The 23,135-nt window shown below is 28.2% G+C and overlaps 3 protein-coding genes across 3 annotated transcripts; 2 read left to right on the forward strand and 1 right to left on the reverse strand.

Annotated features, from left to right (window-relative positions):
* Window positions 1–1,308: 1,308 nt before the first annotated feature.
* On the reverse strand, window positions 1,309–4,671 carry LOC103499031 (LOB domain-containing protein 19). The gene is made up of 2 exons (XM_008461908.3): window positions 4,205–4,671; window positions 1,309–1,821 (listed from the first exon to the last, which is right to left on the reverse strand). Exons 1-2 carry the CDS (start codon window positions 4,547–4,549, stop codon window positions 1,480–1,482), a joined length of 687 nt encoding a protein of 228 aa, XP_008460130.1. The 5' UTR covers window positions 4,550–4,671; the 3' UTR covers window positions 1,309–1,479.
* Window positions 4,672–16,657: 11,986 nt separating this feature from the next.
* LOC103504457 (LOB domain-containing protein 18) lies at window positions 16,658–19,532 on the forward strand. Its single transcript, XM_051079001.1, has 2 exons — window positions 16,658–17,141; window positions 19,123–19,532. Exons 1-2 carry the CDS (start codon window positions 16,797–16,799, stop codon window positions 19,498–19,500), a joined length of 723 nt encoding a protein of 240 aa, XP_050934958.1. The 5' UTR covers window positions 16,658–16,796; the 3' UTR covers window positions 19,501–19,532.
* A 2,045-nt stretch (window positions 19,533–21,577) lies between these two features.
* LOC103499032 (calmodulin-like protein 7) lies at window positions 21,578–22,687 on the forward strand. The gene is made up of 2 exons (XM_008461909.3): window positions 21,578–21,959; window positions 22,283–22,687. Exons 1-2 carry the CDS (start codon window positions 21,658–21,660, stop codon window positions 22,515–22,517), a joined length of 537 nt encoding a protein of 178 aa, XP_008460131.1. The 5' UTR covers window positions 21,578–21,657; the 3' UTR covers window positions 22,518–22,687.
* The last annotated feature ends 448 nt before the right edge of the window (window positions 22,688–23,135 follow it).

A 23,135-nucleotide genomic window follows, 5' to 3' on the forward strand; every position in this document is an offset into this window, starting at 1 on the left:
AGCTTTCGTTGAAATGCATATACAAAATGACCAACCCCTCTTAGGAATATTTCCATATATTAGAGTACAAATTCAGATTTCCAAATGAAACAATGGAAGCATTTAAGCATACAATTGGGTGTAGTCGCCATCTTATTATTCGTTGACTCAACAAAATTTTATAATTTGAAGAGGAATTTGCATTGGAAATTGTGGCTCTCACTATCATTCAAAATTTTGGCTACACAAATAGATTATTACGTGTGTGATACTCATTTGATTTTAACATTAGCTTAGTTAATTATAAAATTACAACATAATTCATGCTAGATTCTTGTTTAGAAAGACCTTAGTGACTTTAGAATATCTATTTCTATGGGTCTTTTTTTTTAGACTCCTCAATTTAGGTGTTTTTCTTTATATAGGTGTGTTGAAATTGTAGTGTCTATTTGGGTTTAATTTTCAAGTATTTAATATTAAAAATAAAATTATTTTAAATAAATGTCATTCTTGTTAGTCATTTAAATAGTTTTTTTTTTCTTTAATGTTTATTTCAATCCGTTTCTATCACAATAATTTAAATAAAAAGTGATTTTGTTTCTTTTAAAAAAAATTGTTTCTCTAACTCAATTCAAATAAGCCGCTTATAATCTTCAATACTTCCACACTAAAGATTATTTAAGGGATGATGATAACTCTCATTTGACTTTTGGTTGATACTTATGCTTTGAAGATTGAGATTTAGTCGTTTAGTGTGAGTTGGGTATACTTAACAAATTTGGAATAATATTATTATTTGTCATTTTTTGGGTTCAATTATAGGTTGAATAGAATTGATTCTAACCCAATTAGAATTAGAATGGGGGAGTAGCTTATAGGCATTACTTCCAGAATTAAAAGTAATGGCTCTAGACAACTAAAGTAATTGAAATATCCACAAACCTTTTGGAATTATATGATTACATTTATTTAAACCATTAAAAGAAATTAAATTATCAAAGAGATGTACACACTATTCTCTCACTCACTATCTCTTAAGCTTACACATACATTCTTAGTAAAGTTTGTGTCATTGATGAACTAAAAATGTTCACAATCGATCCTTCACATTGACCGGCGAACAACGTTTAGTTCAACTATACAAAGGGTATGTGGTACGAATTGTATAAATGAAAGACAATACTTTTGATTTAATCATGGACACGAAACCAAAATTGCAAGAAACCCCCCATATCAAAAGATATATAATTTTTATATGACTTCCAAAACGAGAAATAGTTACAATTAGTCTCACATTTTTCCAAAAGTAACAAGAGTTCCAACCTGTGATTCAGACCAAAAGAAAGATCAATATATATATAATAATATTCACCAAAATTTCAGAACCAAATATATATTGACCATACAGTTCTATCTCCGATCCAAAGACTAATAACCCAAAATAAAGAAAGAAAAGGAGCCTTGGATGAAAGTCGATGTCACAAAAGAGTTGGGAGAGATTTAAATCTGTGAGCATGGAGGTCGCATTCGTACTCCAGGCAAGTACCTCGAGACGAATTCTCGAGCCAAAGATTGAAGATCACCATCTTCACCCATCTGATCTTGATAATCAACTGGGTTCAGAAAGCTATTTGTCATTTCGTTACAACCTAGCTGGGTTTGTAGGGGGTCAAGGATCATTGGAACATTGGAAAGCAAACCCATGTCCGAGTCCGGGATTGCTTCTGGTAGCGGAGTGTTGCAAGTGGTCGGTGATGGGGTTTGTAGCGCTGGTGGAAATAGCCGCTGCAAGGTGGAAAGTTTAGCCTGAATGTATGCTAGCTCTGCCTGCAAATTCACTACCTGCAATAAACAATTACTTGAACTAGGGTTAGGTCATGCATAGTGTAGTAGTTATGAATTAATCATTGTGGGTAATTTGTATATATTAACTCACAAATCAAAGATAGAGTGCAAATCTGTTTTAATAAGGAGCTTAAAACTGTTTTAGATTGAGTAATGATTTTCTAAACAAATTTAGGGGTTTTTCAAAAGATAATAAAAAAGATAAATTATTTACACTTAATTGAAAAAAAAAAATCACTAAAAAACAAAAATCTATAGCACTCAAAAGTGTAAATTTTTTTTGTGTATTTTGCTATTTTTGACAAATTTTAATATAAAAGATTTATAAATTTATTTGTGCCTAGGAAAAAAAAAACACTTTAATAAACCTTGTTCATATTTTTGCTAAAACTCTAAGTTGGATAAAATTCTATGGACATCATAAATGTATATAGGGACTAGACTATGATCAAATATAGAAATATATTTAAAGTTACGATATTAATAAAATGTCGAAGTCTACATACATAGCTCAATTGATTAAGAATATAACATCAATAATTAATAAATAAAGTTCCTTAAAAAATGAAACGGATAAGAATGAAATGAGAAAGTCACAAATTTGAAACTTTAACGGAAGATTCTTTTTTAACCTATCTCAAAATGCAAACTAACACGCATCATATTTAAGATATGTATATGTGTGTATGTATGTATATGTATATTTTTGTCATATTGCATGTAGATATGTACAAAATGTATGTATTTGTTATCTAACATAGCCAATAATATATATCATAATTGTGAATATGTACTATGTAGGGAGATTGCTTCGTGGACAACACTAGAAAATAAGAAGCCATAAAGTGACAAGAAAACTTGATATTCTTGGAAACATAAAGCAAAACAAGCAAGCAAAAAAATATAATGGAACTCTCATATGAATTTAATTAAAGGAAGTAATTCAATGAATTAATTATTCCATTTGCAACAATAAAAGATCAATCTATAGACAATAATAATAAGAAAAAAATTACGTCAATTTTCCTTTGCTTAGAAACCTTTTTCAATTTATTTATACAAATATCCAATAAAAGTCTAAAAACTAAGTTTTTTAAATATATATATATGTATGTATGTATGTATATATATATACAGCTCTTAAATTTTGATATTTGAGTCCATCTGGTTTCCAAGCTATAAAAAAATGTTCCACAAATTTCTGAATTGACTAATTGTTTCTTAAACTACAAAAAGAAGAAATATATATATATATATATATGTATGTATGTATGTATGTTTAACAAAAATCTTACATTTTCAATTTTACACCTAAGAAGTCGAACAAATTCGAAAAACTTTAAAAATTAACAAATTTTATTAGGTTTAAATTTTAATTTTATGTTTAACAACTGAAAGCTCACTTTCTCTCTTGTTTTCTTTTTTGAAAAAATTAATACTATCTAAGTTTTACATGCTGCATCTAGTAGATTAGTTCAAAATTTAAAATTATCATAGTTGAATGAGTGAAAATGTAATATAATAATAAAAAAAAAATCCAAACCTTATCCTTCTTTTTTTGTTTCTTGGAAATATACAGATATAATTAAGGTAAACAATTAACTAAGGTTTATTTTTTTTTTAACATAAAATGGTTATAAAGAAAAGAATAAATAAGAGAAAGTCAAATGTAGAAACTTATTATATAGATATAGATATATAAATTTCTCGAGCAGCTAAAATTGTTTGCTTAGTTTGTGAAGCAACACCAAATATTAGCCAGCCGCCACCGCTCTCTCTCTCTCTCTCTTTCAAAACAACTATTTCAAATAGTTTGACAATAATTCATTGGAAAATGGGAAACTCTTTTTATTAATTAATTTGTTCCAAAAAAAACCCTAATAATTTCTTTCCTAGAAATGCAAGTCGCCATGGTTTTCAAGCAAAATCCCATTTGATTAATTATCTTTAGTCAATTAATAATTACAACTGCAACCCACAATCATAAAAACTCTTTACGAATTGTACATTAAAATATGTATTTATATATATATATTTAACTTTCCTCTTTTTGCATTCAAACACTCAAAACCCTAAAAATGGATGTTAAAACAAACCACCTTTAAATCAAAATAACTTCAAAATCGTTAGTTGGATAGTTTCATACCTAAGCTTTGGTTTAATCTTTTTTCCACGTTTTTAGTCTATATTACTTGCTAGAGTTTCAAATTTTAGCTTGCACTTCTTGTTTCAACATGTTAAGTTAAATTTTTTTTTTTCGAATTCAAAAGCTTAAATTCATAATTAGCTACCATGAGTTTAACTACTTGATTGATAACTAAACGCTGTATTCAAAAACTTAAATTGATAGGCTATGACATAATATAATTAGCGAACTAACCTGTTGTTGGAGGGAGAAAATTTGAGAAACGCAACCATAGACAGGGTCTCGAACCCTAGCGAGAGCTTCGTAACAAAGCGTAACGCAAGCGTCGAGACGTTTGGGAGGTGGGATGCGGTGGAGGAGCTTAGAGGCATTGCTAGCTCCAAACACCTTATGCACAGCGGCGAAGTGGGCGGCGCCTTGATCAGAGTCGAAATAGGGGGCGAAAATGCATCCTTTCACACACTTTCTCCTCAAAAACTTGCACGCGCCACAGGGCCCTCCGCCGTGACCGACGCCGCCTTCGCCGGCACTCATGACGCTGTCTTGATGGAGGGCAGTGGATCTTTGGGTGTGGGTCATATGAAAGGGCAAATGGGGTTTTTTCCCTTTTTTTTTGTTCCCTTTACATTTGAAAGCTTGATGAAATTTTGATGAATTGTGTGAAAGTTTTGTGTGTTTTAGTGTGTGATTTTGGTTTGAGTCTTAAAGAGGAGGGGAAGTTGAGGGGCAGCTGCTTGCGTGAAGCAAACATATAAACACCGAGTGGTGACACAAGCAAACCTCTCAACCCCTTTCACTGACTGCCACGTGTGCATACACATCTAATCTTATTTTTAGATATATCCCATCAGATCTCTTCTCTCTTTTTTCTTTTTCTCTCCTCTTGTCTTTTCCATTTTGTGTGTTCCATAGCAACACAGAAATATGAAACCTTCGTAGTATGTCCTACTCTAAAATATGTTCAATTATCATATAATTATATCTCTCTCTTGCTGTTAAAACTATTATTCACCTTAATCTTAGCGCTGCTTAACTTTTGAATTCAACATAAATATACAGTTTCTTAAGATTCATATGCTTACTTGGTTACATAGTTTGGAGCATCATCTAACAAATTCAATATTATCCGATAAGTTAATTATAGTCATTTTGTTGTAGCTAATTTAATTTCTAAACCCATAATGAAAGGGAAGTGTTAGAAGTATATTAGTTTAAGTTTTGGGGTCATTGGTAGGTTTTATGATTAAATCGTCATAGGTTTCATTTTTAATTTGTATTTTAACTATTTTAGAGTATTTTGTAAAAATCATCCCAAAAGTTCGTTGGTAGTTAAAATTATATCCTCAATTTTTTTGAAGATAAAAATTGAGTCTTAAAACTTATATAGGTATTAAATTGGACCCAAAATTACGTAGTTTGGAATTGGTAACAAATATAAATTGAAGGGTTCAATTTTTAACTTTTGGGGTTGTATTTCTACAACTATGAAAAATTAAGGAGAAGTTTAACGGTCTCGTTCTTACAGTTAAGTTTTAGAGTGTCCTTGCAACTACCATCATACTTTAACAATCAAATTTTGGTTATTCGAAAATTTTTATTACTTCCATTCTGTTCTTTACTGTACGTTTGTTTTAGTTGAGAATTAATTATATTTGACCTACTTTACTAACAAAGATGCAATATTATTGTGTTGGCAACATTATTAATGGTTACTCATTCAAGTCTATGATAAAGATGATATAGAAGAAAATGTTGTTTTGTAAGAGGTGAATAATGCATAAGAATGAAGATTTAATCTAAAATGTCTTTAACCAATTGCAAGATGTCTAAGACATATATATTTTTAGTTGATTGATAAGTTTCATCAAACTCAATCAAATTTGAAATGAACATTTAGGGCTTATATAAATTTTAAATAAATAAAAGGGACATGAGCTAGCTAGCTTCCACCCATTATTATCATATTGTTTTTGTTGTGTTTTCTTATTAATTAATTGGAGGCTACCTACTAGAGGTTGTGATAAAAGAAGAAGAAGAATAGAAGAAAAGGCTGATGTGCTTTTTTCATATTCCAAGAAATGGATTTGTGGACTAAAATATTTGACTTAAAATGGCAAAGAAATGTCATTAATGGGTAAAGAAGACAACATAGGTTGATGACATCTAACTTCACCAGTTTGGAGGTTACAATTTTGGTCAATCAAAATAAATACTAAAAAGCTAAGGTTGATGAAGATGTATTTCCTTTTTCCTATTATTATTATTATTATTATTATTATTATTATTATTATTATTATTATTATTATTATTATTATTTTAGTTTAACAAATGTGACGTTGAAATGGAATTTGTTTACTTTCATTTATATATATATACACACACACACACACACACACATTATTGTTCATCTTCCATCTTCCACATTTTTTGTGTCAGTAAAATTTGTTATTGTGGTTTCTTTAGGACTAATAAAAGTCATTTTTAGTTAACTTTATAAGCTTATAATACGAACAAGTTTTAAACATTATTAGAAGAATAAAGATTAAATTTATTAAATACTTATAATACATTGAAGTATTGAAGGGATTCATGATATGAATGTCATAAAAGAGATTTTATTTTGTTTTGGAGTCAAATGGAAGCCAAACCCCAAAAGTCATATGCATAGCTCATTAATAAATAAAGCTTTGGTGTAAAAGAATCCTAACCGCATATAATTAATTATATAATGTTTCTAATAAATGAACATTGCATCATTCAAAGCTACCAATAGACAATAGTTTTAGGCATAAACAATTTATATTTTATCAAAACACCCCACAACTTTAATAAATGTTACATTTTTAAAAATATTTAAAGCATTAGCCTTTAACAATCAATGAGTTGGTTTTGAATATTGTGGCAACTGCAATTCATTATGAGGCAAACTCAAAAAGAAGTCTAATAATGTAACAAACATATTCCATTTAGAACAACATCAAAACTAGTGATCAAACATTGTCAACTCGAGTATGAGCTAAATAACTTCAATTAAAAAAATCATATAGTTACCTCATTCTTAAGTTTAATGGTCACATATCCCTCCTCTGAATAATTGTTTTTGGATTGTTTCTCACATACATGATCAATAATTAATCTGAAAAATTGAAGCTTTTGATTGCTTGGTTGAACTATATGTTAGGATTTAGGGTTCAAAAATATGTAATTTAACCATGTTGAATGAAGCTAATTCCAACAAGTATGATAGAGTCCCACAAAAACGTGTAGAAAAGAAAAGTTAGTAATGTGTTTTTAGGGTACATGTAGGTCCATGAACATATTAATGTTGGTAACAGTAGCCTCTCACATCTGACAATAATAAAGCAAAGTTTGGTTGCTATTGATGGGATCACAAACAGATAGCCTATATCATATCCTCTAACTTTCTCTTTTAATCAATCAAGACTTCTGTGGACAAATAGTTTGCCTATTTTAGCTCACACGTGTGGCAGCAAAAATAATTGAAAACAGAAGAAAACTACTCATCAATTATATTTCATTCAATATCTCATTCATCATTAAAATATCAAATAAACCACTTATTCTTCTACCTACACAAACAATATGTCTCTTTTAACAAATCTATTGCTTTTCATCATTGAATTTCTTCATAGTAGTTGAGAGGTGAAGAGATTTTCAACACAGGTACTATATATATATATATATATATATATATATATAGATGAAATGAGTGAATGACACAATTTAATAAATTAAAATGCCCTTTTAATTAAATACTACTTTAAATCCTTGAAGTGAACAGAAAACACAATATCTTAGATATTAGAGTTGAAGATTAAAATTTTTATTTGATTCTAATAACTAGGTATATGCTATGTCTTGAACAATAAAAAATATGAGAGCTTCGTAGATCAGTTAGCGAGTCAATGTCCTTGTTGAGGTTCCGAGGACCAACACCTTTGAAACCTAATTTGTATTCATATAAGGCATATATTTATGTTAGGTGTAATTTTGACTTTAAAATTTGGAAAAGTGTGTTATATAAACTTTATTTTTAGACGCGTCTTTAATCATTAATTTAAATTATTTCCTCTAATGATAAACTATTTCTTCCTTTGATTGATGATGTGGAGACATAGCTAACACGTAAACCATGTAAATGTATGTATCGATTGTCTGTTGCTTTACGTTTTTTTTTTTCTTATCAATTTCTTGACATTGTGGTTTTGAATGACATTGTAATTCAGTTGATTGTCGAATAAATTTATATACATATTTGTTGAGTTTACATTGCCATTTGTAACGATAAATAATGCTGCATGATCCATAATTTAATTGTTAAAATGTATATTCATCACATCACTCAAATATCAAAATTTATTTCATTGAGTGAAAATTTCCAAAATAAATTATTTACTTAGAACAAAAAGAGGAAAAATTACTTTAGTTCAATGTAGCTTCTTGAATCGAAATTTGGATCCAACTTAATTAAACTAACGTGTTGAATTTGACTTTTATTGAACAAAACCTTTAACTTGGGCTTCTTATGGCTTTGACCCATCACGAATAGTAATTGTATGAACTCCAATTCTCGTATGTTATTGTAAAATTTGAATAAATCCAAGCTGAGATTACACCTACCATTCTTTTTTAAAATACATTCTTTTTGTTTAATACATTCTTTTAGCAATCAACTAGATATTGTAGTTTCGACGAAAGAGCAATATTTGCGTGCATCTTATATATACCTATCTTTCTATATTTTACTTTAATCACACACAATATACTTAAATAGTTTTTCACATGTCGAACTATTGATTAGACAAATTAGGTTAAATATATGATATTAGATATAATCTAGTCCCATAAAAGAAGATTATGGAAGGAAAGAATGCTTTCTATTCAATAAGAATGTAGTTAAGCGGCATACTAAAATTTCTAGAAATTTTAACTAAACATAGATTTTAGAAGTTTGATTAATTTATGATTTAAAAATTATAGTACCATAGTTATTATCTTTGAAAGAAAATCATCGATCAAGTTATATCAATTTTATCATAAACTTTCGATTTCATCAATTTAAATTCAAATTATTTTATGTCGTAACTAAAATTTATTTTTATATGAAAGTAACAATCAAATATTTATCATAAATCAATATAGGACCTTAATATATGATCGAAACATTTTATTTTATTTTTTGTACTGTTTCTAGAGGTGATTAAAATGAAACGGTACATTTTTGAAATAAAGAAAATAAAGTTGAAATGAATAGTTGGAATTATGATTGGGGATAAAATGAGTATTTGTTGTGTAAGTTAAAAAAGAAAAATGAAGATATTGAAGAGAAAGAGATTTGAATAGATTTGGGAGAATGAGATAATGGGGTGTGATTGGGGACACAAATCAGCAGTGGAAAGGACAGGAAAGTCAAATTGAAGAAGAGTTTAAGTTGCACCAAAATCCACGCCTCTATCTTAATTTTGTTTCAAAATGTCACTTCTTTACACGTGGCATCCGATCGGGGACTCGTTCAATTTCGCAGCGTACAACGTTGGTGCCACCTCAATTCCCTAATTATATCTTTTTTACTTCTTTTATTCATTTCTAAAACTTTAATATCTCATTTAACTTTTCTACATTATTATTTTGCAACACATTCAAATTTCAAATCCAAATATGTCTTTTCATCATTACTACTTTATTATTTTTATTTTTATTTTATAATTTTCTGCGTTGATATATATATATATATATATATTATATTATATTAATTTGGACAACAATTTTTATCTTTAGTTTTTAATTTAATGTTTGGACATTTACCTCATTTTTGAGTTATTATACCGAAGAGGAAATTGATTGGAAAATTAAAAGAAAAATTTATTGAACTAAATTTGGTAACTTCTGATTAATTCACGAATTTTTCATGCACAATCAATTAATCTGCCAAAAATTGTTTGAAGTAGTTGCTAAATCGCGTCATGTTCCAAATTTCAAAAAAGAAATAGTAACGGCTACATTTTGTCAACTGGTTGTTACTAATAAATTGTAGCGATGAATGCTACACAAATGTCATTCGTTCCATCAATAAGTTAATCTGCGTTTAGTTTGATCACTTAAACATCTAAAGAAAAGTAAACCGCTTTAAAATAAAAATATATTATCCTAATTCACAACGATTTATCTTAAAAGATAATTTGAAGTATTTTTCTAAAAAAAAAAAAAAGAAAAGGCAGCCAACTTTTAAAACTTTAGATTATAATTATCTAACTATGTTTTTTTTTTAGTTTTTAAAATTTTCACCTCTTCACGGGTAAATCTCAAACATAATAAATTACAAGTAAATTTTTTTTACATGGCATAGTAAAATAAATTAAAATATTTATCAAATATAGTAGAAATTGATATTTATTATTGATAGGTTTATTAATATGGATAGAATTTCCTTTTTTAATTAGGTTTCTTTATGAAAATTTGCTATTTTATCTAAATATTTTAGAAGGTTTTTATTTACATAAATATTTTTTTTTGATCTTTTCATTTACACAATTTTTTATGCATGAAATTACTTTGACTAATTAGCAATTTGACATGTTAAAGAAAACAAAATATATAATTTAAAAGAAAATAAAAGGAAAAGGGTCTTTGTCCATGCACAATATGATAATGCATTTTCAAAAATGTTTTGACCAAAAGGACTATTATAAAAGAATATGAAAAATGTAGGGGTTACATTTAATTAATTATTGTTTAGGCCAGGTCTAAATCTTTCTCATTGACCCCAAGACTTTTCATAAAAAAATTTAAAAAAAAACAAACCAATTAAATGAATATTAATATCTCTAATTAAACTCAATAATAATTAATATTTTTTGAGAAAAAGTTATTGTTCCTTTTCGAAGTTTTTAATTTGACTTTGTTATAGTCTATTGGAAGCTGCATTTGCCGTTTGCTTAGGTGACATACTGTAATTAAATATAAATTTCTTAAACCCTTAAATTTGGGAAAGCAATCATACCTTATTTATTTTATTTTTACATACATTTTAGGGACCAAACTTTATGAATTCTAGGTTTTGGTCACACGTTTTGCGAACTCGTGGGACAATCTTTATTTATTATATATCTCAAATATATCTATATAAGTTGCTCCTTAATTAGTGTTTCTTAATCAATTTGTTTTTTAATTATGTACACGATCATTCAAAATTCTTGTTAACAAAAAAAAAAAACAAAAATACGTTTGGTCAAACCAATGACTTAGTCTCAATTTTGATACACAAAGATTTAGTTACTATACTTCAACATTACTTAATTTTTCTTGTGAAAATGTTGTTATAAAGATGTAATAAGGTTTATTATATATGTACGTAATAAACTAACCGAGAGATTTGACATTTGATTTTAATTAGAAGTGTTTTAAGCTAGATTTTAATTGCGACAATTTAAATTATAGAGAATAAACAGTCTCGTATATTTAAATTATACGAGACTAATTCGAACTAAATACATATAGTGGGTTATGAGCTTTTCTTTTATATTAAATTTTTCAATTTTGTTCAACATTTGTTTTAAAAAAAGATACATTTATCTCACTAATTTCACTCAACATTATCTCACTAATTGTATCAAAAAAGGCTTAAAAGCAGGAGTCTGAATCCAAATTAGGATAGAAGAAGAAAAAAACAGTAAAAGCCATGAGGAAAAATATGAAATTAGAAAAGAAAAGGGTTAGGTAGGGCTATAGCTTTTGAAATATTTTTTCTTGTAATCTTAACTAGCTTTTGGCTGTCATTGATTTTATATTTGATAATTAAGAGAACATTATATATTATCCAACATTTTGATACAAAGGTGACATTATTTCCTTAGATTCATTAAAATGTTGAAAGTGGGGCATATGGTTTGGAAAAAATTCTTGGGTTTACTCCATCTAAACATGACCTAATTTACATGTATTAATTTGAGTTTTGCATGTGGTTAGACCATAGGTAAATGGGAATTTTGAGTGTTAAATTATTAACTCAGGTTAAAAATTAAAATAAATTTTATCGTCTAAAGTAACTTTACGTTAGGCTATTTTTAATAATAGCAATTTGTTGGAGAACTGATATTGGCATTAAATTGATGCTCGTAACCGTAGATATGTATGATACTTTTATAATAAGTTTCTTAAAAAAAACGATTGACTTTGTTGAAACTACCTAACGCTTAATTTAGTTTAAATGGAATCTCTTCATGCAAAAAGAAGGCAACTTTATTAGTAACCGTTACAAATTTAAAACTTTATCTGTCTTCACGTTTTCGTTACACATATCTTTTGTAAACTTTGTTATACTTAGAAATCCGTTTAAAAGCCCCTCATTTAAATAAATGTTCATGTACAATTTCTTCCCCAGCTATTGTTATCATGATCTGTTTTCTTTTTTCCTTGAACAAAAGTATACATACATATCAAATTTATATGAAATAGTAAATAAATGATACAAAATTGAAGAAATCAAATAAAATAAATTATACAAAAAACGCAACAATTACACCTTTAAACTTCCACACATAAAAACTTAGACCTCACATTTACATGAATATCAAAATCAAATAATCTTAAACCCAATGTTATGTACAACTAGAAATTAATCTTCTGAATATTTAACGATAAAAGTTAAATTCTTCAAAACTTATTATTAAAATTTGAGTCATAAAACTAGCTCATGAATTATAGAAAGTAATAGATAAAGAATCCGAAGAAAACTATTGTTTTTCAAGATTTTTACTTTGGTTTTAGAAAGAAAGAAAATAATACACAAAATTTTTAAAAATATATTAACCCATCATCACAATTATGTTAATGTACAAAATTTTACGAAATTACTATAATATTAGTTTTATGTGTCGATAAAGGATATATTTTTATCAATTGGATTCGTTATCTCAAAAAAAATTAAATATAGATTAATATAATTATAATTATAATTCAAACTAAAATAATCGGTAGGCAACGTGTAATTAAAAGTAGTATTAAGCATGAAAGAGTGTAATGCGAGGACGTAAGCAAAATCAAATCAAAGGAAAAAAGAGGAAGGGATGAATGGTGACACGTGTCGGAATTCTGGTGGGATTTGAATCCAAGATGTCTGTCAGTGCTTCCTCTTCACACCGCAGGGATTGGACAAAAGCCGGACAGCGCGGTGATGCGCCGTTGCGAACTGTTTACACCCCTTTTTATTTTTCTCTTTTCTTCAACATGTATTACCAACTATAATAATATTCTTAGTATGATTACATTATTAATTTCCCACCTATTGTTAACACTTTTGCTCTTCTATTTTTTTTTATTTTTATTTTTTTATTTTTAGGCTTTCTAACAATATAACCTCACAAATACATCAACAATAATTTACTTCTAAACTTATCTTTTATTAAAATTCATATATAGTTAGCATTCTCCTTGATTTAAAGTTATATATAAGTTTGCATATGTATGATTTGATTAAACTCTTGTAGCAAATCTTTTATTAAAACTATCTTTTACTTGAACTTATTTAACTTTCTTTTTCAAATTAAATATTATAAGCACAAACTTTTAAATCAACGTTCATGTTTTTGACATTTTTGTCTATGCTAATTAGGTATTGTTTTATTGATTCAACACTCCCATCCATCTAAAGATATTGAAAGATATAAACAAAACCATCTAGAAAATAAACTACAAGTTCGGTTCCTAAATTCTTGGTTTTGAAGTTTAAAAGTATGTCTATTGAGTTTGTAGATATTACAATAGATCTCTAAACAACGTATCTACTAGATCCTTTAATTTTTTATTTTGTATCTAATATGTCTTTAGATACTTTGACATATTATATAAATTTATGAATCCATACTATTGTAATAATAGAAATATCTTTTAAGACATGGATAAAGCACAAGATTAAAGTTTAAATACTTCTCATAGATACTTTTAAATGGAACTAAACAACATACAAACCTAAAAATTTATAAAATAAATTTGTAATTCACAAAACAAAAAAGCCGATTTATATTCCTTAAGTTTATTCTTGTATATCAATCTATAGTCTTTAAAAGTTTAATTATAAGGGTGTTAGGAGATTGGAGAGGTGCCATGTTACCAAGTGTTTAAAGTTTGAAAATGAAGATAAACACATATAAATTGATCTAACCAAATATTTAAGTGCTTTAATTTCTAAACTCATTTTAAAGAAAGTTTTAAAAGAAAATCATATATTTTCTTCCTAGATAATTCAAACGAATTCTAAGTTACCATTGTATATTATATTATATAAAAGAAACATAGAGATGTATTGCACAAAGAGTTGACATGTTGAATTGAGAAATCAAGTATCTTGTTTTCTTATTTGACGCATGTATGGTGGTGGAAGGATGGTCTTGTACCATCCACCAATCTCTATTTTCACTTCATTCGTTTACAATATTTGTTGGTATTGATAGTGTTGTAATTGCAATGCCAAATCCCTAGCCGCAATTCCATTCATTTACATTTCAATGGACACACTGTTTTATTACTAACCTTTTATTATTTACCCTTTACACTTTAGTTAAGGAAAATTGTCAAAAATAGAACATTTGTTTGTAATCAACACACAACAAAAAATTTCATTTCCTTTGCAATAGCTACATGATTGCAAATTGCTATGATTACGGATTTGTAAATATATCCCTATGAATTTAGGTAATAATTTATACTTATAAATCTTATTTGATTTAACTCCCTATCTTATACTCAAATTATAAATATGTGAACAAAATCCAACAAAAATTTATATACTTAAAAGAAACGATAAAAGGTTTTCATATTGGATTTGTACTAAAAAAAAATGTGAATAAAAAAAAGTTAAACCAAAATTTGCATATAACTCATATAACATAAAAATGTATTTGAATCTAAAATTAGATAGTTTTGGTTATAGATTTTATTATTATTGTTGTTGTTTTTGAGAAAGTTAACGAAACTAATTTGGTAGTAGTGGTAATAAATAAAAATTAAAAAAAAAAAAAAAAAAAAAAGTTGACAAATGTTATGATAATGAAAAGAATAATAATAATAAGGAAGGAAGGAAAGGAAGGAAAGGAAGGAGGAAGGAAAGGAAGGAAGACGTTACCTTATATACAACAAGTTTGAACGGCGCGTGGGGCCCCCACTCTCGATCTGAGGTCATCAAATTACCCGGCCGTTACATTCCTGCTCACCGACTCAAACGTGGCATCCCCAAATTGGTGCACGCTGTTCCCTGGACCCCACTTTGAACGCCGAACTTCTTTTTTATTTGACCTTCTTCATTCGCCCCCCCCTCTCTCTCTCTCTCATGATTATATATTTATTTTATTTATTTCCATCTTTCACCCTTCAAAATTCCAATTTATCCCATCACAATTTTAAAACTTTGAATATAAATTTCTAAAATTACTAAAAAAAATTCACAACAATAAATGTTGCATGAATTTCACATAAATTTTGAGGTTGGATTAAGTAACATCTCATTAGTTTTGATTAGTTTAACATATGAGATATTTGTTGACATCTAGAATGTTGTTTATAATTTTTTATCACTTGTGTATACCTTGGTTAATTAAGCTCACAATAGTTTAAAGTTAAAATATTATCTTTTCACGAATATATGGTTAATGTTGCCATACTTTATCTTAAGTGTATAGGGCAATTTGATTTGATAATTTTTCTTTTAAGAAAAAGATTGTATACATATATATAAAAAAAAAAAAAGGACCAATTTTCAAATAATGTGTTGTTTTTTGAAAAGTTAAGAGGAGAGGGAATTCTGTCTCACTCTCGCACTCATTCATTCAACTATTGAGTTTTTGAGTGCATGGCTTGGGTTTCAAAAGGGCTTCATCATTAGAAATATATAAATATATAAAAATCAAAGAAGGTCATTTTGGATATGAGTCTCATATGGCTTTTCTTACCCACTTTCCTCTTTTGGCTTTTTATAGTAAATGTAAAGCCATAAATGAAATATATATATATATATATATATATATATATATATATAAAAGAAGCTGAGTCATTATTCAATTTAAATCCATTAGCCAAAAAAAATGAAAAAAAAAAGAAAGAAAGAAAGAAAGAAAAAAAGGTTGACGTCTTTTGCCCTCCACGCAGCTTAAAACTCGCAGTGTGGCAAAATTTAGACAGTCTGTTAGACACGTCTCCAAACCTACCAATTTCATTTTATAATATATATATATATATATATATATATATATATATATATATATATATATATAATATTTACTTTGTTAATAAGAAAACAAAAATACCCCCTCTCTAAATCATGTGTTACAATTATAATTAGAATTAGAATAATTAGAAGAGAGTGTTTTATAGGTAGGAAAAAAAAAACAACAAAAACTCACGAGGGATTTCAAGTGAGAGAATTTAAAAAGAAAAGAAAAGAAGAGAGCACTAAAAATATAAAAAGAAAAAGAGAGTAATATTTAGCAATAGGGCTTATCGCATGTTTGCTTCACGCAAGCAGCTAAATGTAGGTGTTAAGGCTTTGCTCTCTCGCGTGGCTTTAAAGACTTTCTTTCTTTCTTTCTTTCTTTCTTTATTCTTTCTTTTTTATTTTCCTCTTTTAAAATAAACTCATTTCTTCTCTTCTTTCTCCTCATTAAATTAAAATCCTCCCCCCAAAAAAATACATTTCTTTCACTACCTCAATTTTCCACCAAACCCTAAAACCCCATCCTCTCCTTTTTTCTTCTCCCTTCAAAATCATATCTACTTTTATAAAAAATAAAAATTCTTTTGTTATCTATCTCCTACTATGAGTGCCAACCCTAGTACTAGCGGCGGCGGAGGGCCGGGCACTGCCAGTGCCGGCGGGAGTGTCGGTGCCGGCGGAGGAGGTCCATGTGGGGCCTGCAAGTTTTTGAGAAGAAAGTGTGTTCCCGGTTGCATATTTGCTCCTTATTTCGACTCCGAGCAAGGCGCAGCTCATTTCGCAGCGGTTCACAAGGTGTTCGGAGCTAGCAACGTCTCCAAGCTCCTCCTTCATATTCCCGTCCACAAACGTCTCGACGCCGTCGTCACTATTTGTTATGAAGCTCAAGCCCGCCTCCGAGACCCCGTATACGGTTGCGTTGCTCATATTTTCGCTCTTCAACAACAGGTAATTTGAATTTTGATTCTCCATCTCGATTTATTAAGCTATATTCAGATTGAGTGTAAATTTATACATCTTTCTCAACTCTTTTTTCTTTCTTATTTTGCATAATAAATACTAATTAATGGAAATAAATGGTTCTGTTTGTCTTGTAATATTTCTTTTATGGAAATTTACTTGTTTCAAACAAAGCCTAGTTTTTGAAGCTATTTCAGAAGTGGGAAATTGATTTTTTTTTTTAATTTTTTAATTTTTTTAAATGGGGGTTGTTTGTTTCAGTTTTGAAAACCCAAAAAAGGCAACTATAGAAAATGGGGGGTTTTAGAGATATAGGGCTGTTAAACCCTTAAGTACTAGGGTACACTACCCTTAAATGGGTAGGAAAAGCTAGTAATTAATTTTAATTAGGGTGGCAGTTTAACTTTTTTTTTTTTTTTTTTTTTTTTTTTTATTTTACCCTACTGAGTTTACTCAAAATCTAGAGCTATCAGTCATTTGTTGATTATTATCAAATCATTTCTTCGATCGGCGGTTACTGCGGTAATATTCCCTAATCAAAGTGATCTGCCTTTTGTTTTTTTGAGTGTTTTGGGGGGTTTTATTCGTTGTTTTATTATTATTATTATTTGCAGTTATTAAGGAATTGGTCGGTGTACAGCCTTAAAGTTAAGCCCTTTGATTAGAGAGATTATAGTCATTTCCTTTGTTTCCCCAATTTTTAGCTTCCTGTCAGTGTATCTTCTCAAAAACAAAACACACATAATATCAATTGTATTCTTTTTTTTTTCTTTTCTTTTACTTTTTGTTTATTCTGTTTTTTTTTTTTTTTTTTAATTTTTGATCATGATAGATTTAGATTCCATATATTTTAGAAAAGTAATTATGTAAAATCTTGTTTAGTAATTTTTTTGTATTTTTTCAAATTTTGTCTATTTTCCCTTTTCAAAACTATGTTTTTTAGTATTTAAATTTGATTTGGTGAAAAATATATAACAAATTAAGAAATTTTGGGATGCAAGAAGTATTTGTTAACCTAATTTTCAAATCCTATATATATATATATATATATATATATATATATATATATATAAAGATAATTACCAAATGTGGTCATAATGTTTTGCTTTCTTAAATATGTAATGCTTTATTTGGGAAACTTTTCACTACACGCAGGATTTTAATTAATCTGTTCTCTACATTTAATAATATACTTTTTAAAAGTTTTAAACTAAAAACCTAAAATTTAACATAATTTTATTTATTTTCTTTTCCCTTTTAAAAATTTGGATAAGAATTGGTATAGTTTCGAAAAATTAATATAAAACTAAAAGTGGGAATTTTATTGATTAGGACCTAAGTTTTTCATAGTTAAAATTCTGAATACAAGTTTGATGCTAAAGAAAACATAAATGCGTGAAGGGTGGATGAAGCTTAAAAATTAAGGTAATTTTAACTTGATCATATTACAACTAGAGTTTTAACATATTCGTCTTGATTGTTACATTTATTTTTAAGTCTTTTACCTGCTAAAACAAAGGAGTATAGAAGTTGTAAGGAACTCTTATATCAAAATACCATATAATATTCCAATTCTATTTTGTAAAAAAATATGTTATCTTCCCTCTTTTTAGAAAAATGTTTGATATATATTTCAGAGTATAATAGCAATTTTACTTTCTTTTTCTTTTACCTAATATGTATACTGCATATTAGCAAATACCTGCTACGTAAATGTTTGTGTACTGTTTGTTAACAGTATGGTTGGTAAATACTTCTTTTATAAAATAATACCCCAAAAGAAAATAATCATTTTGTACTGGAAAATTATTTTACCTAAACCAACATAATCCAACAATGGAAACAGAGAGTTTTACTGATCACTTTTTTATTTGTTGTGTAATTCTTTTAAGCACTTTGTGATTGAATTAGAAGGTTTATAATAATAATAGAATCTATATATATATGTGTAAATTAAAAACATTGGCAGGTGGTGAGTTTGCAAGCCGAGCTGACGTACCTTCAAGCCCATCTAGCAACACTGGAGCTCCCGTCGCCGCCGAACCCACCTCCGCCACCTCCACCGCCAAGTTTTCCGGCGCAACCACCGCTTTCCATCTCTGACCTGCCATCGGCTTCCTCCCTGCCGGCCACTTACGACTTGTCGTCTCTCTTCGACCCAATGGCTCAGCCTGCATGGGCCATGCAACAGCAACGGCTCGACCACCGCCAGTTCGCCGGCGGAGGTGGCGGTTCATCCACGGCGCCCGGAGAGGGCGATCTTCAAGCTCTGGCCCGCGAACTCCTCCTTAGACACGGCGCTCCGCCGTGCTCCGACGCCTCGTCGCCCCAATCGCTCTCCAAATGAAACTTTTTTTTTTTACATAATTTAAATTCTTGCCTCTTTGATTCCTCTTTTGTCAAAATTTTACTGGAAAATTGAAGGGTGCTAGAATTTGTTTTTTTTTTTTTTTTTACAAAGAAAATTGATTGGAGTCAGAAGGCAAGAAAAAGAAAGAAATATATTAGAAAAAAAAGTTAATCTTTCATTAATTTTTTAAATTTTATTCTACATTTTTAAAGTAATTAGAAATAGAGAACACAAATTAGTTCAAACTATTTTTTTCTATTTAAAAATTAAGATTAGACCATTTTTTTGGTATATTTTATCTCTTTTCTAAACATGTTCTATTTTCAATCATTGTTAGTTGGTTGGTGAGTTACCCATAAAAAGTTTGTCTAATATATATATATATATATATATATATTAATGATATAATTAATGATGATTGTATTAAAATATTATAGTTCTTACAACCGGTGATGTTGAGGAATTTGATCATTCAACTATTGATACTTAGGTTGACACTTTTTCATTTATAAGTTTAAAGTTCTTTTTAATTGAACTTTAAGACTTGTATGAAATTAATTTTTCCCTATTTATATACTTTTTGGCGCTTCAATTCTATTTGTTAAGCATTTGAAAATTCACTTTCAACTTCGTCATGAAACATTTTTAGATAAGTATAATAAATTAAAATATTTATAATATATAGAAAAATTTTAAATTCTATCGATGATAGACATTGATAGGCTTTTATTATTCTATATCAATTTGATTAATAAAAATATATCAATTTCTATCATTAATAAAATCTAAAATTTTGTTGTTGTAAATATTTTGTTAAACATGTCATTTTTTACAACTCCTCTATATAAATAACCTATTTTAATACGGTTTTCTTTTATAATAAATATTAGATTCAATTATCTTTAAACGCTTATTGTAATTATAAAAGTTTCAAAAAATAAGAAAGAAAATGAAAATATACTTTTGAAAAATTATTAAATGAGTTGCTTAAAATTTATTTTCTTTCTCAAGACGTATGTGTATTATTATGTTATTTGATTTATATTCTAACTATCTTTTATTTTAAAAACTTTGTTGGTTAAATACTTTTAGTTATATTTATTGTACACGTTTTTCTTTATATTTTTCAACAAGATATTGCTCTTTTTTTTCTTCGAGATAATACATTTTCATTTGTGATTTTCAAGATACTATAATGGATGTTGGAGAAATAGAGAGATTGCGTTTTTCAAACAAACAAAAACAAAGGCGAAGAATAAGTATAGGAAGAGCCCTAAACCTGAACTCAGCTTGGGCTACTTTTATCCAATTTTATTATTTGGGCCTTCCCCCTTTCACTCTCTCTTCTCTTCACACATTCTATAATTACCCTTTAATCTTCTTATTTTACTGATAAGTAGAACTCCAAAAAAACTACTTATACTTTATAAACCTAAAGTTTGTAATTTGATCTATATTATATATTTTTGCATAAGTTATATATTTCATATTTTAAAGTTAATTTGAGTCACTAAATTTTCAAAATCAACGATTCCAAAAGCCTAACACAATTATCAAACCAAACCTGCTTCTTTACCAACTATACAATAGTGTTCAACCCTATTACAAGTACAGAGATAATACAAAAAAGAGACATGACGCCATCCTACTCCCAAAATTCCTATAGTAGACAACTACATCCTTTACTCCAGTAAAATCTTCAGAGCAATTATTAGTTAAGATCAGATTCAACCACTAAAGAAAGCAGAGCGAGCTGGTAAACTTAAAATAGGGAAAGAAAAGCTAAACCGTGGTGAATGGTGTAGTTTGAGTTTCAAGTAGTTTGATAAACCACTCACGGTGAATCTTCATGAGCTCCACCCTTGAGAGAACAAGTAGAGTTGTGGCATGTGTGTTGGGATTGATATAAAGCTCTCCACTCACATAATGACTGATCTATGTATTTATTCCTTACCAATGGTACAAAACAAAAACAATGGGCTTTTCCTTTTAGCCCCCCTCCATTATTATGTTATTGCAAACAGACAAAATTCTAAATTAAGAGCCGTAGGACTTTAAACTTCTCTTGTACTTACATAAACTGTTTCTTTTCACAATTTCTCTTATAAAAAAATTTCACTTAAAAGGTGTACGTACAATTTTTCTCTCTTAGTTATGTTAAATCTTACATCTTCCTTGTTCTCTACCTTCTTCCATAGGAATATTACCTCCAAACCCTTCTTCCAAAAATCCCTAAACAACCAAAAGTTACCATCTTTCACCACTTTTAACCACTTCCAGCTTCTCTTCAACATCCTTGACTCCGGTGGTGACGGCAAGATCTCGACGAAAGAGCTCAGTCAATTTCTCTATCGTTTAGGTTATAAAAAGCTGAAAGCTACAATGGAAGCTGAAGAAATGGTGAAGGAAATGGATTCAGACCGTGATGGATTCATCGAAATGGACGAATTTTTAGAGTGAGTATGACTTACATTTTAGTTTAATTAGCACTTTTTATAAAACGTGCTTCAACTTTTGCTCTAAAATAGCCCATTTAAATACTATAATTTTTATTCGCGTACTTTTGATTCTTTTTGTTCATTTTAATTTTTATATTTTTAATTTTGATTATTCTTTTTACTCCTATATTTTGGCCATTAATATATTAAATATGTTGTTTATGTAAGTCGAGGAAAAATTTAGAGTAATTTTTGGAAAAAGAGACTACTCAGTTAGACGTATCGGATATGGTAAACACACTCTTAGTTTTAAATTTTGATGACGAAAGGTTTTAATATAGGGTTTTGCAGAAGGGGGAGGAAGAAGAAGAAATTCTTAGGGAAGCTTTTTTGATATTTGATGGTGATAAGAATGGATTGATTTGTGCTGAGGAATTAAAGAGAACATTCAGGAAATTTGGATGGACAAAATGTGACCTCAAACAATGTAAAAAGATGATTGAAGGAGTTGATCATGATGGCGATGGGTTTGTGAATTTTCAAGATTTTCGGCTCATGATGACACAAAAAAGATAATCATATATATATATATATATATATATATATATATATATATATATATATATATATATATTCATGGATTATTATTATTATTATTATTATCTGTAATTCTATTTGATTTATCTCTAAGAAATGTATTTTCGTCTTTGATTGATGCTTATGATTATGACTATGACTTGTCATAATATATATATTTTTTTTCTAATTGTAATGTGTTTGAATTTTTTAAATTGATTAAATTAAATCTTCTTTTTTTAAATAAGAAACTATCTGGAAGAAAGCCTATCCTTCATGTTACAAAGTACGTATTGGTACCTAACAACATTTTTAATTCAGTCTTTAGACTTTTGGGTTTATGCACTTACTTAAGTCTTATAATTTGTAGAAAAGTTTTCTAATATGGATCTCTAACCTTTATTAATTAGTTATTGTTCAACTTTCTTTAATATATATATATATATATTATACTTATTTTATCGTTATACCTCACAATTTTTATTTTTATGCATTATTTAATGATCATGTTAAGTGGTGAGTTGACTTCAGACACATATAATTTTGAGTATAAATAATTCTTTAAGTTATATATTATTTACAAAAATTCTAAAGTTTGATAAATTTGAAAAAATATTT

This window comes from Cucumis melo, chromosome 11, assembly GCF_025177605.1.
Source record: "Cucumis melo cultivar AY chromosome 11, USDA_Cmelo_AY_1.0, whole genome shotgun sequence".
NCBI lineage: Eukaryota > Viridiplantae > Streptophyta > Magnoliopsida > Cucurbitales > Cucurbitaceae > Cucumis > Cucumis melo.

Excerpts from the sequence above, each read along its gene's own strand:
- LOC103499031 (XM_008461908.3), bottom strand. The coding sequence starts at position 4,549 with ATGACCCACACCCAAAGATCCACTGCCCTCCATCAAGACAGCGTCATG. Across the intron at positions 1,822-4,204 it reads TTTTCTCCCTCCAACAACAG|GTAGTGAATTTGCAGGCAGA; the intron begins GTTAGTTCGCTA and ends TGTTTATTGCAG.
- LOC103499032 (XM_008461909.3), top strand. The coding sequence starts at position 21,658 with ATGTTAAATCTTACATCTTCCTTGTTCTCTACCTTCTTCCATAGGAAT. Across the intron at positions 21,960-22,282 it reads GAAATGGACGAATTTTTAGA|GGTTTTGCAGAAGGGGGAGG; the intron begins GTGAGTATGACT and ends GTTTTAATATAG.
- LOC103504457 (XM_051079001.1), top strand. The coding sequence starts at position 16,797 with ATGAGTGCCAACCCTAGTACTAGCGGCGGCGGAGGGCCGGGCACTGCC. Across the intron at positions 17,142-19,122 it reads TTTTCGCTCTTCAACAACAG|GTGGTGAGTTTGCAAGCCGA; the intron begins GTAATTTGAATT and ends AAACATTGGCAG.